The sequence below is a fragment of the Colletes latitarsis genome, chromosome 5 (assembly GCF_051014445.1).
Source record: "Colletes latitarsis isolate SP2378_abdomen chromosome 5, iyColLati1, whole genome shotgun sequence".
NCBI lineage: Eukaryota > Metazoa > Arthropoda > Insecta > Hymenoptera > Colletidae > Colletes > Colletes latitarsis.
The window spans coordinates 36,520,249-36,535,508 of record NC_135138.1 but is presented as its reverse complement, the minus strand read 5'-3'; the positions used below and the strand labels follow the sequence as shown (position 1 = coordinate 36,535,508).

The window sequence follows — 15,260 nt, the reverse complement described above, 5'->3', positions numbered from 1 at the left end:
CGTATCGAGTTGGCATACACTGGCATATTTCTCGCGATGTGGTTCTCGCAAGATATCGGATGATTAATGCGCGACTCGCGTTCCGAGGATCGTAATAACTCGCAATTAGCGTGCGTCTGAGAATTCACAGAAAACGCCGTGAAAGTTAAGCGACGCAAAACGATTCAACGACTGCCGGGAGAATCGGGTCGAACCCGAGCCGTAAAGTTAACATCTCGCGTTGAGATGAGAGCTCACCGGGAAGTAATGTCTTCGAGTAGTAGTTTTATCTTGGTCGCTAAATCATTGCTGCGTTTCACGGGATGAGCACACGAGGGAACCTTTCTTCTCGAATTTATTCTTCGTCCCCGTATTTAAAAGTAATATCGATAAGAAAACTTTCCGAACCCGTAGCGTTGTTTAAATGTAACTTCGCGTTGAAATCGACCGACGTTGCGGCAAGCTGACGAGGAAATCACAGTGCAACGATAAATATGGCAGTAGGTACAACGTAGCTTTGATCGTATCGAAGCTTTCCGCTATTTATTCGCCGATCTCAACGTCCGCGCAATCATCCTGTTCCGCGATATTTCACCGCTTCGAACACGAACTTCCCGTTTCGTGAAAAGTCCTCGAGTCTTAAACGCGTTTTATAGACCGTTTGAAACAATGGACGCGTGCTTGATTTATGATTTCTTCGAACCCTTTGTTACATGCTTCTGCTTTGGATTTCGTAATTCCCCGTGATTCTAATGCCAAAATGAAAAACGTCGTTGATACAGGGTTCTACTTCGTAAGTCGGGGTTCGATCGAACAGGAATTGAGCGGAATAATGCCTTTCGGATATCAAGGCGAACGAACCTAAGTTTAACTTTTAATTGGAACACTGAAAACTTGACGATATCGCTATTTATTTGTTCGTGGTTCGATAGTGGTGGTTCAGGCTTCCGAATAGGGCATAAACTTCTGTTGCTAAGCGTAATCTCTTACGACGTTAAGGAACAATATCGGTGTTAAATATTGGAGCATTTGCGTGCCACCTGTGGCACACATATTCAAGTACGTATTTCCTATAATCGGCTGCTTCGCATATCCGATATCCAAGTTTTCCCTTCGCCTTGGGAAAACAGCTTTCGCGATAAGTTCCACGCGGCCAGGCTCCTGGAATATACGCGCATATATTCGTGGATCAAGGAACGGGGTGCGTAAACTATTCGCGAATAAAAATGTTCCAGAGAGGAAGTGGAACCGGCAACAGTATCTCGGTTATTTAATACGTTCGTCATTTTACCGTGTCGCAAATATTTCTCTTGATAATTCGTCCGCTGGAAATATTACATCCATCGCTGGTATTTTATGGTTGTAGAAAGTTTTATCGTATCGCGTTGCGTTCCGTTTTCATTTTATAATTATTGGAAACTGAAAACATATTATGTACCATATATATTCGATCAGTTTTGTTTCAACGATCGCTGTAATGAAATTTCGATGTTGGCGAATTTAGATCAAAATAATGAAACGTTCTTTTTATATAATTATACGCGTACAATATGTATTATCGGAAAGGTAAAGGCAAAATACCTCGACGTTTCATTCATTGGTAACAACGTTAAATTGGTCGTAACAATTATTTATATCTAATTACGTTATTTTATTTTAATTAATTCCTTTAATTATTTTAATTACGTATTTACGTTATTTCACTCCGTACCACGGAATTTGCTTTTATAGACACAATCGTTGTTAATTAATTAGATTATTTTCATTATTGGAAAAATATACCGTTGAATGACAGTTCGTATATTTAAATAATCATTATTATTCGCGATATCAGTCTCGGGAAGTCTCTATATTCGATCCGTTCTGGGGGAATTCTATATTCGCGCCAATGAATCCTCGGACATTTAACCGAAGTCACTCGACTATTACGTTCGCCAAATATTTTGACACGCTTCCAACGCTTCCCCTTATCCTGAATGTTAGTGTTACGGTTCGTGTAATTTCCGAGCGACGCGACGACGAGCAGAGACGTCGCGCGACCAGCCTTTTTGTCGGTCTATGGTAATTCCAGGATGGATGGAACGCTGGAAAAGACAGACCGACCGACTGCTATATCGGAAATTGCGCGTCGGATGGAAATATCGTATCTGGAATTATTTACATTTCGAACTAAGGAACGGAGACTCGCGAAAAGTATAAAAGCAGACTATAATAGTTGCCCCGAACCGCTATATTCAAAGAAAATACCCTCGCTTTGATCGTAAAACATCCAAGGGGTAAAACCTGTGCGGGAATCGCGGGAGTTCCCCTTAAACGGCGCGTTTAAACGACCGCGAAATTGGCACGCATCTCGTTTAACGAGCTAAATTAAAGATTTTGCGTCGCGATAACAATGCACGACCCTTCGTTCGAAACGAATCACCGAGAACGGAAGTTCACCGAGGCGATTCAACCGTCGAATCGCGGGTCGTCTTTACGACCTGGAGTTTCAATTTTTCACGCGTGAATCAGTTTACTCACCGTTCAAGTAGAAGTGGCTGGTTACGTTGTACATGTTCGTCACGATGGGCTTGACGTTGTCGAAGGTTATCGTTTTCAGTTGATTGTCCCTGAGGTCTAGAAAGTAAACACCCGGTGCCCCGGCCAGAAAGTCCGGCTCGAGAGTGGCGAGCTTGTTGTCGCTGAGACTGAGTTTCCTCAGGTTTCTTAGACCTTCGAGCGCCTTGTCGGAAATGTACACGATCTTGTTCGAATCCAGCTCGAGCTCTTGCAACGACGGCATTTCGATAAAAGTTCGACCGCCGATCATGTCGATCAAATTGTTCCGAAGGTCCAGCCGCACCAAATTCCTTAAACCGTGAAAGCTGTCACCGGTGATCACCTTGATCCGATTGTCCGACAGCTCCAATTCTTCCAGGGTGGTCAAATGCTTGAAAGCCTTGTCGTGCAGGGTGCTGATGTTGTTGTGAGAGAGCAAGAGGCTCCTCATCGACGGCAGATTTACGAACGTATGTCTGTGAATCAAACCCAGAGAGGTCAGAGGACACGTCGAGTCGCCACAAACGCTGCGACAGCTTTCCCGAAGAAATTTCACCGAGGTGTCGTTTCGAAGTTGTACTGTTCGCGAAAATTAGATTTTCCGGATCGATCTGTTCCGTAGAATCTGATACGTTAATCTATACGTAAGTCTTTAACGAATATTACGAGTCTATCGTCTGGCGAACCTCTGTATCCATCCTTCTTTTCGCGTTACGATCTCCTAGACACCATCCCGTTCGAACGACCATAGTTTTCGCTATCGCAACAACGACATAGGTATCGTAAAGTTTGGTTGCTCGTTCCACGACCTCGTTCGCTAAGCGCGGCGAGCTTTTAAGCGCGCGAAAGTCGAGGGAAAAGCGTAGCGATCGCAACCGCGGAAAACTGCGCCCATCCTCCGGACTGCATTGTTCGCGTCACTGAATTCGTATCGTCAGCGATCTCTGCGTTTATTTAGAGCGACGCAGCGACCGTCTCGATGCCGAGATTACGAGTTTCGCGCAATAAAAATCGCACTGCAGCGCTGGATCGCGCCGTGAGGGCGTACGACACCCCCAGTTTTCCTCGATAAGGAGCTTTCGGGCGACAAGCGTGTCGGTGAACTATAATGTACGCTACTATACGTCGGTATGTTTGCGCAGAATATTAATTCCAACTTGTTATCGCGTTTCAACCGCGACAGATTCTAATATCGAACAATTTTATGCTTTGCAAACGCGTATCGATGTACCTTGTCAATGCTAGTCGGTTCGAAGTTAATTAACCGCGCAAAGTCTCTCCGGAACCCTCGTAGAGCAACCAATTACTTCAGCTATTGTAAATCTTCTTTAATAATACTGCAACGAATAACAAATCAGACCGTCTGATGTTTTCAAGAAAATTTCAAGTAATCGTGTCGTCTAAAATTCACAGCTCGACGCTTCGATTCGTAATTTTCGTAGTTGTGCAAGTTTTAATAATTCCCGGTGCTAATCGGTCGATCAATTATTAACAGAGCCCCGTCACTCGTCGTCCGCTTACCCGTTTATTCGAGTTTCGAGAGCTTCGCGTCCTATATTTATCGCTGTACGAACCGTTCGTTCGATTATTATCAGAGAAGTCCGGTGATTCACCGGAACGGCTCGACGCTGGAAATTCCTCGTGCATCGTGATCCGAAGAAATTCCTCGGCAATTTGTCTCGCAGCGTTCCTTGTAAAACGCGGCTATGCGCGCCAAAGGCGTTTTCAATTCGCCCGGTCGGAGACTCGCTTCGCGATACGACATAATTGAACGAATCGTTCGGAACTAGAAGGGGTACTCGACGGGAAGAGCTCTTAACGCCTCGAATACTATCGAAAGCAGAATCCGCGAAACACGTGGTATACAGGGTGGGGCAGTAACTATTAGCACCTCAGATATCTTGGAAACTATAAGTTTCACAGAAATATTTGCTAAAGTAAATTGCACAGTACGAAGGGCGCTATTGGGTGGCGATAATAGTTTTTTTGCAGGTGGAGGTACTTCGGACATTTGAAGGTCACATCCATTTTTTTAAATGGATCGGTATGTTTTTGCTTCCGTATCACGATAGAGGATCTTAAAACGAGTTCAACGACCTATTACACAAGGTCATTGAAGGTCATAGAAAGTAGAGAAAGGCGATAATATTTACGGTTTTGGTAGTAAATGAAACATGTTTATAGTAGGTGTTCGAAATGATGACCATCACTGTCAATGCACCGTTGGATTCTTTTTACGATTGATTGACTTGCAAGTCTTACAGCGTCAGAACTTATTGATGCACAGGCTGCAATAATTCGCAGTTGCATATCGTGAGATGTAGTTGGTACTTCTTTGTACACTTTCTCTTTCAGTGTTCCCCACAGAAAGAAATCTAAAGGTGTTATGTCTGGTGAACGAGCTGGCCACGATATTGGACCGCCGCGTCCAATCCAACGATTTCGAAATTTTTCATCGAGTTCCCTTGGTGCAATTGATGAATAATGTGCTGGGCATCCATCATGTTGATACCACATGGTTTGTCGTGTAAATAAAGGTAACTCTTCTAGCAAAAGACCCAATGTATCCTTAATAAAATTAGCATAGACGTTGCCATTCAAATTTCCATTGATAAAATAAGGTCCAATAATTTGATCACTTATGATACCGCACCATACATTCACAGACCATTGTTTTTGATGTTCAACCTATCGCAGCCAATGTGGATTTTCCGCTGCCCATAAATGCATATTATGCAAATTAACATTCCCGTGATTTGTGAATGTTGCTTGATCAGTAAATAAGACGGTATTAAAAAAAAGCTCATTGTTTTGAATCTGACGTATAGCCCATCGACGAAACTCAACGCGATTCATGAAGTCGTTCCCATGCAATTCTTGGTGAAGACTAACGTGATACGGATGAAATTTGTGACGGTGCAAAATGCGAAGTACGCTCCTCCTACTAATGCCAGATTCGCGTTCAATTTGTCGCGAACTAATATGAGAATTTCTAGACACACTAGCGAGCACACCGATTTCCATTTCTTCGTTAATTACTCGTTTCTGGCGTTCACTTTTACGAACACTTAAACTACCGGTTTGCCTAAGTTTATCATACACATTTTTAAATGTTTGACGCGAAGGCTGAGACCGATGTGGATATCGTTCAGCATACAAGTTTTTCGCCCTTACAGAATTTTGTTGGCATTCGCCATAAATAAGAAGCATATCAACCTGCTCTTCAAACGGATACATCGTGCCGGATTGACCGATTTATCGATACTAATCTTATGATGTTTATCTTACTCTGCAAACTATTAAAGTGTCCTTCAAGCAGTGTTTATTCTCAGTGAAGTAAACGGTAAGCATTACGCATTCCTCTACTGTTGACAATACGTATGTTTCATTTACTACCAAAACCGTAAGTATTATCGCCTTTCTCTACTTTCTATGACCTTCAATGACCTTGTGTAATAGGTCGTTGAACTCGTTTTAAGATCCTCCATCGTGATACGGAAGCAAAAACATACCGATCCATTTAAAAAAATGGATGTGACCTTCAAATGTCCGAAGTACCTCCACCTGCAAAAAAACTATTATCGCCACCCAATAGCGCCCTTCGTACTGTGTAATTTACTTTAGCAAACATTTCTGTGAAACTTATAGTTTCCAAGATATCTGAGGTGCTAATAGTTACTGCCCCACCCTGTATATCGCAACACCCAACTATTACCTTACGCAACAATTTTCGATTACGCGATATTCGCGTTTCAAATTCGTACCATCCTCTACGAAGTTTAGTTCGACAGGAACGTTGCTCGTGGTATTAATAATCGGAATTAATAAATTAGAAGAACCGCAGCAGTAGGAACGATGTATTCGCTGGGAGGTCTCGTGTTTTCGAAAATGCTGTCGCAGGAGGATGATGGATTTAGTAAAAAGAAACGATCGACGCGTACCTGTTAATCTCGGTGATTCGATTTTCGTTCAAACTGACGACCCGCAGGCTCTTCATGTTCTCGAACGCGTGCGTCTTCAACGCGGTGATGGAGTTTTTGTTGAGATCGATGTCCGTGATCGTGGACAGATTCGAAAACACGTAATCGGGCAGCTCGTCGATTTTCGCGTAGTGAAACGTGATCTTCTGCAGATTTTTCAGCTGTCGCAGCAGCTGCGTAGGTATGTAGTCTAAGCTGTCGAGCATCTTGACGTTGAACGTTAGCTCCTGTAAATAGATCTGCGAATCGAAGTAGTCCCATGACGGATCGTTTGGATCTAACGAGCTCAGAACCAAACACTTCGCCTCCGTCGCGTTCCTGACGACATTGTCGTTGCAATAGCAATAAATCGGTACGTGTGGGTCCTCGATTTCGCAAATGTTTACTTCCTTCGTTTCCTTGGCGACCTTCTTTTTCCCGCGGGATCTCGTCGAGGCAGACCGGCTCGAGGAGAGCAACGAGGTCAGCAGAAGTACTTGAAGAAACACAAAGATCCACGGTAACTGCCTCATACCGACGACTCCGTTCTTGGTCCGCCTGCAACGAAACAAATCGTTCGCGTTAGAAACTGTTTTCGGTCAAATCGAGGCATATTCCGTTCGAATACTGTTTTGCGCGAAGGGAGAAAAAGGTTTCGCAAAAATAGTCGAGGGATTGTTGAAAAATCACTCGTCGAAGCTTAACGCGGACGGATTCGTCGAACTTTTCGTAACTCGTTACACGAAGATATCTATTCTGCGGAAAGACAATTTTTCTCCGTGACAGTAATCCTCGGACTAATAGGTACATTTGCCAACGACGGTGGTACTAATTGGAGTTAAAAAACTCCATCACCGTCCAGCCGTAAGCTAGAATCGGTCTATATCAAGATTTATTTGTAATTAAATTTGTTTAGGTGAGTTATCGAACGGAAGATGGATCGACGGAGGCGTTCCTCGGCGAGCTACTTGAAATCGCTGTGTCGCCTTCGAAGAAGCGGAGCGAATGATGCTTCATCGGGCGAGAAAAATCTTGTCGCGAGTTGGAAAAAAGTAGAAAAGAAAATTGGTAGGTAGCGGGACGTAAAGGCCGTGAAAAAGGTAAACGAAATACGTAGGATGAAGGTAGCTCGTGCTCACGGATAACTGGACAGGTGCGAGAGCCGCGACGGTGCAACGACGGCGGCCCCTCGTCGCCTGGCTCGCATTTTTTTCTCCGCAAAACGAAGACGAGCCGAAAAGGGACACCACCTCGCCAAGAACCTTTGAAAAATTATCCTCTCGAGCGGAAGCTCGCATAATACCGCGCGAGAGTCGCGCGCGGTTTCTCGTTTGCCTTTATTTTCTCAACCGTCGCGTCGCCGATCCGTCGCGCGCGCCTCAAACCTCGCACGCGCGTTCTGCGCTTTACGAGCGTGGAAAACGCACGCGAGCTTTTGTTTCCCTGGTCTGCGTTCATTTTTTCCCCCGCGGTCACGATGCTCGCTTAGAACGAGGAACGGGGAAAAAGCGTCGCTTCTTCTCGAGAGAAATACGATTCCGGTCGTCGTTGTGCAGTTCGGTACTTTTTATCCGTGCAATCCTCGAATTGTACGAAGAATAAAAATATTTGTGCGTTGTCGTACGTTATGCAAAACGGTTCGTTAATAAACATCCATTCGAGAAATAGAATCGCGGAATCCAGCAGCAGACGGAAAGGTACAGGGAACAGGTTCGTGAGATTCCTGGATAACTGATTGCTCGCGATAGAAATGTTTGATCGCGCGATCATCGGGCACGAGTGCTCGCGTTCCCATCGCGTCGTTTCAATTAGCGCGCGATATGCGTCCGAGCGGGGCTCCGGTAGTCAGTGGTGCGTTTCCGGTGGGTACGTAACACGAGCCAGCCGGATCAGAGACACCGCGCGTATAAAAGGCACTTTCCACTTTGAAGCTATCGCCATCGTATATCCGAGAGAATTTCTCTTGAAAAAGAACTCGATAACGTTCGCGATTTATTCGCGTCTCGTCCTGATCATGGTTGCAACTCCCTTTGCAAAATGAGCAACGACCCTTCTGCGGAAACCACGAGAATCCTGGCCGTGCAATGTTAACAATGCAAGTATTCGGGTATAAAATAGCCGAAAATACCTCGCGGTAAGCAAAAATTCTGCTCTCAAAGCTCGAATCGCTGGCCCGCAACATTCGAAATCGATTTGCGCAGCGACAAAGGACGATAGGCTATGTAAACCACGCTCGCGTTTTCAAAGCTTCCGCGCTACGGGAAATTCGAAATTCGTCTTTTGTTCCTCCGCGTCTCACAAGCTATTATTAATAAGCACGCTCGCGTAATATTTTCGAGACCGATAGGGAGTTGCGGAACAACGTAAATTGGTTTTGCCTCCAATGACACACTTTTCTCGGGAAGAATTGAAAACGGAGCGACGACCGAAGTTGCGCGAAATAAAAGAAGCAGAAAAGTAGGGCACAAAATGTTTCTTAATGCTCGAATCCCGCGGAAATACGAATTCTCGCGTCGGGTAAGGTGGAACAAAGAATCCTCTTCGGATTTCAATTTTCCCCGCAGATCCATGACGTTTTATCGTCTCGTGTTTCTTTGGCGAATGGATTTCTGCGGAGCATCGATAGGCGTTCGATATTCTTTCTATCAGGTTTGCGAACCGTTCTCACGGCCGCGCATAATTCCGAACGAGAAGTCACTCGAACGCCTCGGAAAGACGAACGTTGGAGCGTTCCTAAGCGAGCGGATTATTTTTACGCAATACGTATACGCTTTCAAGTACCGTACGAAAGTGTATCGAACATCGATTCGATATCGCAGCACAAAATGCCAAGCGTTTCGACGCAACAGGGCATTCGATACGCGCTTAATGTTTTCCATTATCCTCGTCAACCGATATTTCGTTTACGCGTTACCAAGCATACGGAACGAAGCGAAATTCCAACTCGAAATTTAAGTTAAAACGCGACATCGGCGCGCAAGTTTCAAAGAGCACCGGATAAAGCCAATAATTTCGGTTACCGATTAAATACTTTTAAATACTTGATCAATAAATCGATATTATTCGCGGGTCGAGCAAAGCGGTTTCGACGCTATGAATATGTACGGGTTCGACGGGCACAGGTTGGAAGAGAATTCGAGGAACGAGAACGCCAGCCAGCCACACCCATTGCGCGTAAAAGTGTCGAAAAGTTTCAAGGAAAAGGGCGAAAAAAAAAGAGGACGAACGTAAAAAGATAAAGGACGAAGGACTCTTTCCATTACCATACATCGTTTATTGCGTTTCGAATTTCGTAAGCTGAAATGTCACGAAACTGAAACTTGTATCCCGCAAAATTTATATTTTCAGTAATGAATTTTTTTTCCAATGGGCGTAGGATTTCGAAGGTATGTTTATTCACCAAAAATGCTTCTAATTGGCCCCCGCAACTGAAAATAATTTTTCTAGAACGATTTGAAAAATTTTTTTTCCGGCAAACAATTTCCGCACCTATTCGAATTTTTTTCTCGAAAATGCGTAGGATTTCGGGGGTATGTCTATTGACAAAAAATGATCGTAATTGACCCCCAAAACTGAAAATAATTTTTTCAAATCAATTTGAAAAAATTTATTTTCGCGGAAAAATTTCAGTAGAATATCCCGATATATGGTCAGACATTATATTTTCAGTAATGAATTTTTTTCTCGAAACTGAGTAGGATTTCGAGGGTACATCTATTGACCAAAAACGATTGTGATTGACCCCTGCAACTAAAAATAATTTTTCCAGAACGATTTGAAATTTTTCTTTTCCCCGAGAAATTTCAGCACCCTGCACCCTGTCGAATTTTCTTTAAAATTCAATCTCCGTGGATTCTCGTGGAGGCTTGGTCCTTGGATCGTTTCAGCGAAACTTTTAAACGAAATTCTCGAACGCGTTCACCATTTCGCGGCTATGTACGTGCATACAGGGTGCTCGCGGAAGCGCCGTGTGTCGATTTACCGATGCACACACGCTTATGTAGAAACACTGTTCGGCAATTATCCAGCGCAGGAATTCGAGCAAGAATGCAGCGAGTACGATCGGCTCGGACTAGGTACCTTTGAACGGTCACCCGATATCCATGGAACGTCCAAACACAGTAGACATCGGTTCTGGAAAAGTCCTTTATCTACGTACGTTTATCTCATTTTGAAACGTGTCGCAATCTTTATGCTCCCAAAGTGTAATATCCGAATAACATCGAGACGCGTCTCTTAGAGAAAAGTCGAAAGCGATTGGATTAGGATTTTCGCGTGACCCGGTGTACAGAGAGTAGGCCTGTTTCGGGACACCCTGTAGCCAGCTCGTGCATCTGGTTCGCGTTCCGATAAGATTCTAATTAAGGAGACTTATCGGGGGTCGTCCGCGAGGATGGCCTGCGATTCCGTGTGTCTGGAGCGATTTGCTATTCCGTTCAGAGCGCATACGTCTGGCCAGGTTGAGGCGCGAGGCGAGTTTTTCTTCGGTGTGGGTGGCGACAAATACCCGTCTGTCGAACGCATCGATCTCTTAAACGGGACGTTGACAGCGTGACTTACGCGAAACGAGTGCGATCCGACTTCCCTGGCTAGATTCGTTTTATCCTCCGTAGGATTCATTGGAGTTTCCGTATGCCAATCGTTACGGAGAACGTTTCGAATTGTTTCGGCCACGATACGATCGATGCGACGATAACAAAAAGACGATTACGGCCGCGGACCGACGAGGAAAGTTTGTCGGTTTTGGCGTGCCAGATTCACGATTGCGTTCGCCTTTATCTTTCGGGTTGAAAGTTTGGTTGCAACGCGACCAGCGCACGATTCAAGAGCGTGCTCGTTTTCCCTTCCAGGGTACTTACCGGACACTCGAGGGCGCATCCGGTGCAGCTATCGAGCCTGTGCTCGAGGAAACCGGAGAGAGGGCAAGAAAACCGCGTAATCCTCTGTTAATTATAGATTCCCGACTCGATACGCTGCCAGCCGTGCCTAGACCTTTCGAGGGGCTGCACAAAACCCGCTACGAGGAGTATTCGAGATGTTTTCGGGCACTCGTCTCGTCCAGAGATTTTGTATCGCCGCCTCGAGAAATACGAGGGAAACGGACGCGGACAGAGAATGGAAATAACGCGTATCGCGAGTCGATGTTCGATCAAAATGGCCTGGGAATACGCGAAAAAGAACTGTTTCCGCACGGACACAGCTAACGATGAGAAATACTATTGCACGTATAGGCAACGCGTATGAAAATTTAATGGCGTTTAGCGAACCCGGAGATCGCTCGCTCGAATTTAGCTATCGTCGCGTTTCCAAAATCTTGCGCCGATCTACGTTTGAAATCCCGGTTTCGCGCGAGCAAATTGGATTATCAGACTCCGAGAGAAGTAAGCCATTATCGCGGAAAAAATGGTTTACTTTACCGCAACGGAGCGTTAATTATTCGCAGTCTGGGTCATAAAGGTGATTAAAATGTTCTACCGAAGAACTTCAGGAACAAAAGTCGCTCTTAATTAATAACCATAAGAAGCGAGAATGTTTCTACAAACTGTGAACTGCCGCACTGAAAATTACTCGAAACCTGTATTAAACGCGAAAGGTGCGTAATTAATTACTAAGAGCCTCCTTATCAATTTCTCGCAAATTAATGGGACCTCTCTGGGTAATCCTCGATAGCTCCTTATTAATTACGAAGGACCTTTTTCCTCGGTTTCTCGATAATTAGAAAAGCTCCGCTTAATAGTTCCCCGATAGGTACATTGTTTTTTAGAGTGGAAAATTTCTCGCGTCTCGAAAAGTTTACGTCGTACCTTGCTCTATCAGTGCGAAGGGAAACCTAAAAACGAGCCTACTTTAGTACCCAGTGGGTTTATTTTCAACTTTGCTAATATCCCAAGAGAGGAAGATTGAAAAAAAGTAGAAAAAACACGGAGAAAGGAATTTAGGAAGCCCACGAGGTGCGAGGAATTTAATTTTGTCTTATCGGAGGATTCGTGGAAGAACGTAATAATGGTCAGCGAACCACCGAAACGCTGCGTTCAGGAATTCATGTAGCTGCGTAAACGGCGTAAAATATTTGTAATTATCCGACAAATTAATCCGTGTAATTTTCAAGAGGCAGGTAGGGGGAAAAATCTAAATAAAATTAAAGATATCGTGCATTGTATTATAGCTCGTTGAAACGATCAGCCTTCTCGGGATGCTTCTCTGTTTGTAACCCGCGCGGTTCATTTTTTATCTATCGATTTCGAAGGCATTCGTCGCGTATCGAATTCGGATAAACGCGCGCGCGAAAACGTTCGTCCATAATCCTGCTGAGGAAATATACGACATCGGTGTGTTTCGCAAAATCTTCGAACCGTAAGCCGCGAAGATTATTTCGCTGGTTGCCGCCGGGATGCAACGTCGTTCTGTGTTTACGCGTTGTAATACGCTGTTACGATATCGTCGCGGAGAAGCTAGGCGTGCAAAGAGGACACCGAGGCACGAGCAGAGAGAAACGCATAGCTACACCGACTGCCTCGAGATACGTCTGCTAATTTCTTACTAAATTCAGCCCTTCTGCCGTCTACAGCGAAAGAATAGAACCGTTTCCGAGGGTAAATGTTTACGTACGAAGGTACGTAGAAACTGTCCCTTAAACAAGGAATTTAGGAATAGAAAACGAACGAATCGGTTAGTATATCAAAAATTGATATTGCGAATGGAATACTTTCGGAGAAACTCTCTAGCGATATTTCTGAATAATTGAACCGTTTGTTCCGAGAATAATCTGTTCTAAAATCTGCCCTGGCGAAGACTCGATGCAAAAACATGCGAAACGTTCTTGCGGAGAGAAACTATCGCGTAGCACCTCGGAAATTGTGTATAGTCTTTGCATCCCATTTACTTACACGTATTCCGAGTATCATCGTCGCAAAAACTGACAAACGGTCGTCTCGGTGCGAAACACGGCTCGAAATTGCTAGGATGCTTTATTCGGTTTTCTTTGTCATTCGTTTTATTTTCGACCTGGATCAAAAGTTCCAGCTTTCCCTCTGCCACGTTTAACTATCGGTCGACACCAACCGCTTGGGTAATTACCAGCGTTTTCAAGGTTTATTAGCGCGTCTCCGCGTATCCTCGCAGCTCGTTTCATTTCCGGAACTATGGACCGCTGATTGGAAACGAACTTTAATTATCTTAATTAACGTCGTTTTCTTTGCTTTCCGCGCGAAACTGCCGTTTGAATATCTCTCGTCGGAAGATCCAACGAACAGTATGTAGCGATACGAATAATTATAGGTTCAAAGATATTTTAACGACAAAATTCGTTTCTAACTCGCGTCACTTTCGGGAGATGCAAATTTCCGCGTAAGAGCACGCGAGCTTTGGGAACGGACTGTGAATTAAACGTATAATCCGCGGAAACTCGAGCAACATGCAAATCTTTGAAGCCACTTCATAAACAGGTACATTGCTTAAGCATTGTACGATGCAGCGCTGTCGAGGATAATCTTACCGTACCGTTCCGCAAAACAATATGATTATATTTCCATAAGTTCGCACACGCCAAGATGATTTTCTGTTCCCGAAAACGTGGCATCGATTTCCAACTTTGTAACGGTAGTAACGACAAACATTATTGTTACGATACAAAAATAAATCAGAATAAAATCTTTGATACATGGAATAACAGGTATTAGAGATCTTAAACTTTATAAACATTCCATAGAACAATCGGAAATAGTAACGAAACGCTATCGAATTGCGTCACGACATGGTAAATAGTCTTTTGTATGCATCCATAAATGGAATTTTAATCTTATTAATTATTTAAAAGCGACGTCAATTTTGTACCAAGATGGACGATTTTCTCGTTATTCTTACCTTAGTTTGAAACGTTAACGAGGACTCCAGAATCTTTAATTACAAGTTCCAATCTGTAACAAAAAACATGAATCTTTAATAACGACAGGAGCAAAGATGACCTTTTCAATTCGAACGATATTTCGATTAAATTATAAAATATAGATCGCGTTATCGCGCGTCTAAAATTGGAATATTTGGAATAATTTTCGAATGCCGGCAGTCTCCATGGAACGTCCATCGGTAGGGCAACTTCGTTTAGTCGTTTATATCGAGATTCCATCGTATTAAAGAGAGGCAGGAGCGATAAAGGACGCTCGTGACTTAATCGGCGCTGGAAAGTGAGGATTACAGTCGAAAGGGAAGGTACACCGATGCTTTGCTGGTCTTAATTGGTTCTGATCGATCCGGCCCTCGTACTAATTAGTAACGACGAGTTGTTAACGAGGTTCCCAACGTTGACTACACGAGTCGAGGCGGCACGATGGAGAGTATCGCGGGTAAACCGACGCACGGTGGTCCGAAATCTCGAAAACATGGCCAAAACTAAAAGGAGTTTACGAATCTGACCCAGAATTCAAACGTCCAAATCGACCGGAGTCGATGGATCTGATAACGGCGATTAATATCGTACGATATCAACGTAGGGCGTAATTTCATTGCACGACATACTGCGGAAGCGCATAAAACGGTAGAATGTTTAGCCGGACAGTTTGATCGCTGGCGATGTAATTTCTATTAAGATCGATGTCTTGGCGGGCAATTAATACAGGGCAATTTTCTTGCCTCCATCCGAAACATAAATCACTCTGTAATATACTTTCGGATCGTGTCGTTCGATTAAACCGTGGTCACGCAACAGAACGTACGATGGCAAGTTTGTTTAACCCGTAAACGTTTTAACGTCGCACCCATCTCTATTATCGGATATATTATATTTCT

At 44.1% G+C, this 15,260-nt stretch overlaps 1 protein-coding gene across 3 annotated transcripts in view; it reads right to left on the bottom strand.

Annotated features, from left to right (window-relative positions):
* Con (leucine rich repeat protein connectin) overlaps nucleotides 1–15,260 on the bottom strand; it is a 112,693-nt gene that overhangs the window by 32,908 nt on the left and 64,525 nt on the right. For 2 of the 3 annotated variants that reach the window (XR_013079670.1, XM_076764858.1), the window contains exons 2-4: nucleotides 14,340–14,392; nucleotides 6,459–7,034; nucleotides 2,500–2,993 (exon numbers count right to left, since the gene is read on the bottom strand). Coding sequence is in view for 2 of the 3 variants with exons in the window: in XM_076764858.1 (XP_076620973.1) it covers nucleotides 2,500–2,993; nucleotides 6,459–7,009 (1,045 nt within the window). In the remaining variant the exon portion in view is untranslated. The remainder of the gene's footprint in view (nucleotides 1–2,499; nucleotides 2,994–6,458; nucleotides 7,035–14,339; nucleotides 14,393–15,260) is intronic. The other variant, XM_076764859.1, reaches the window with a different exon arrangement.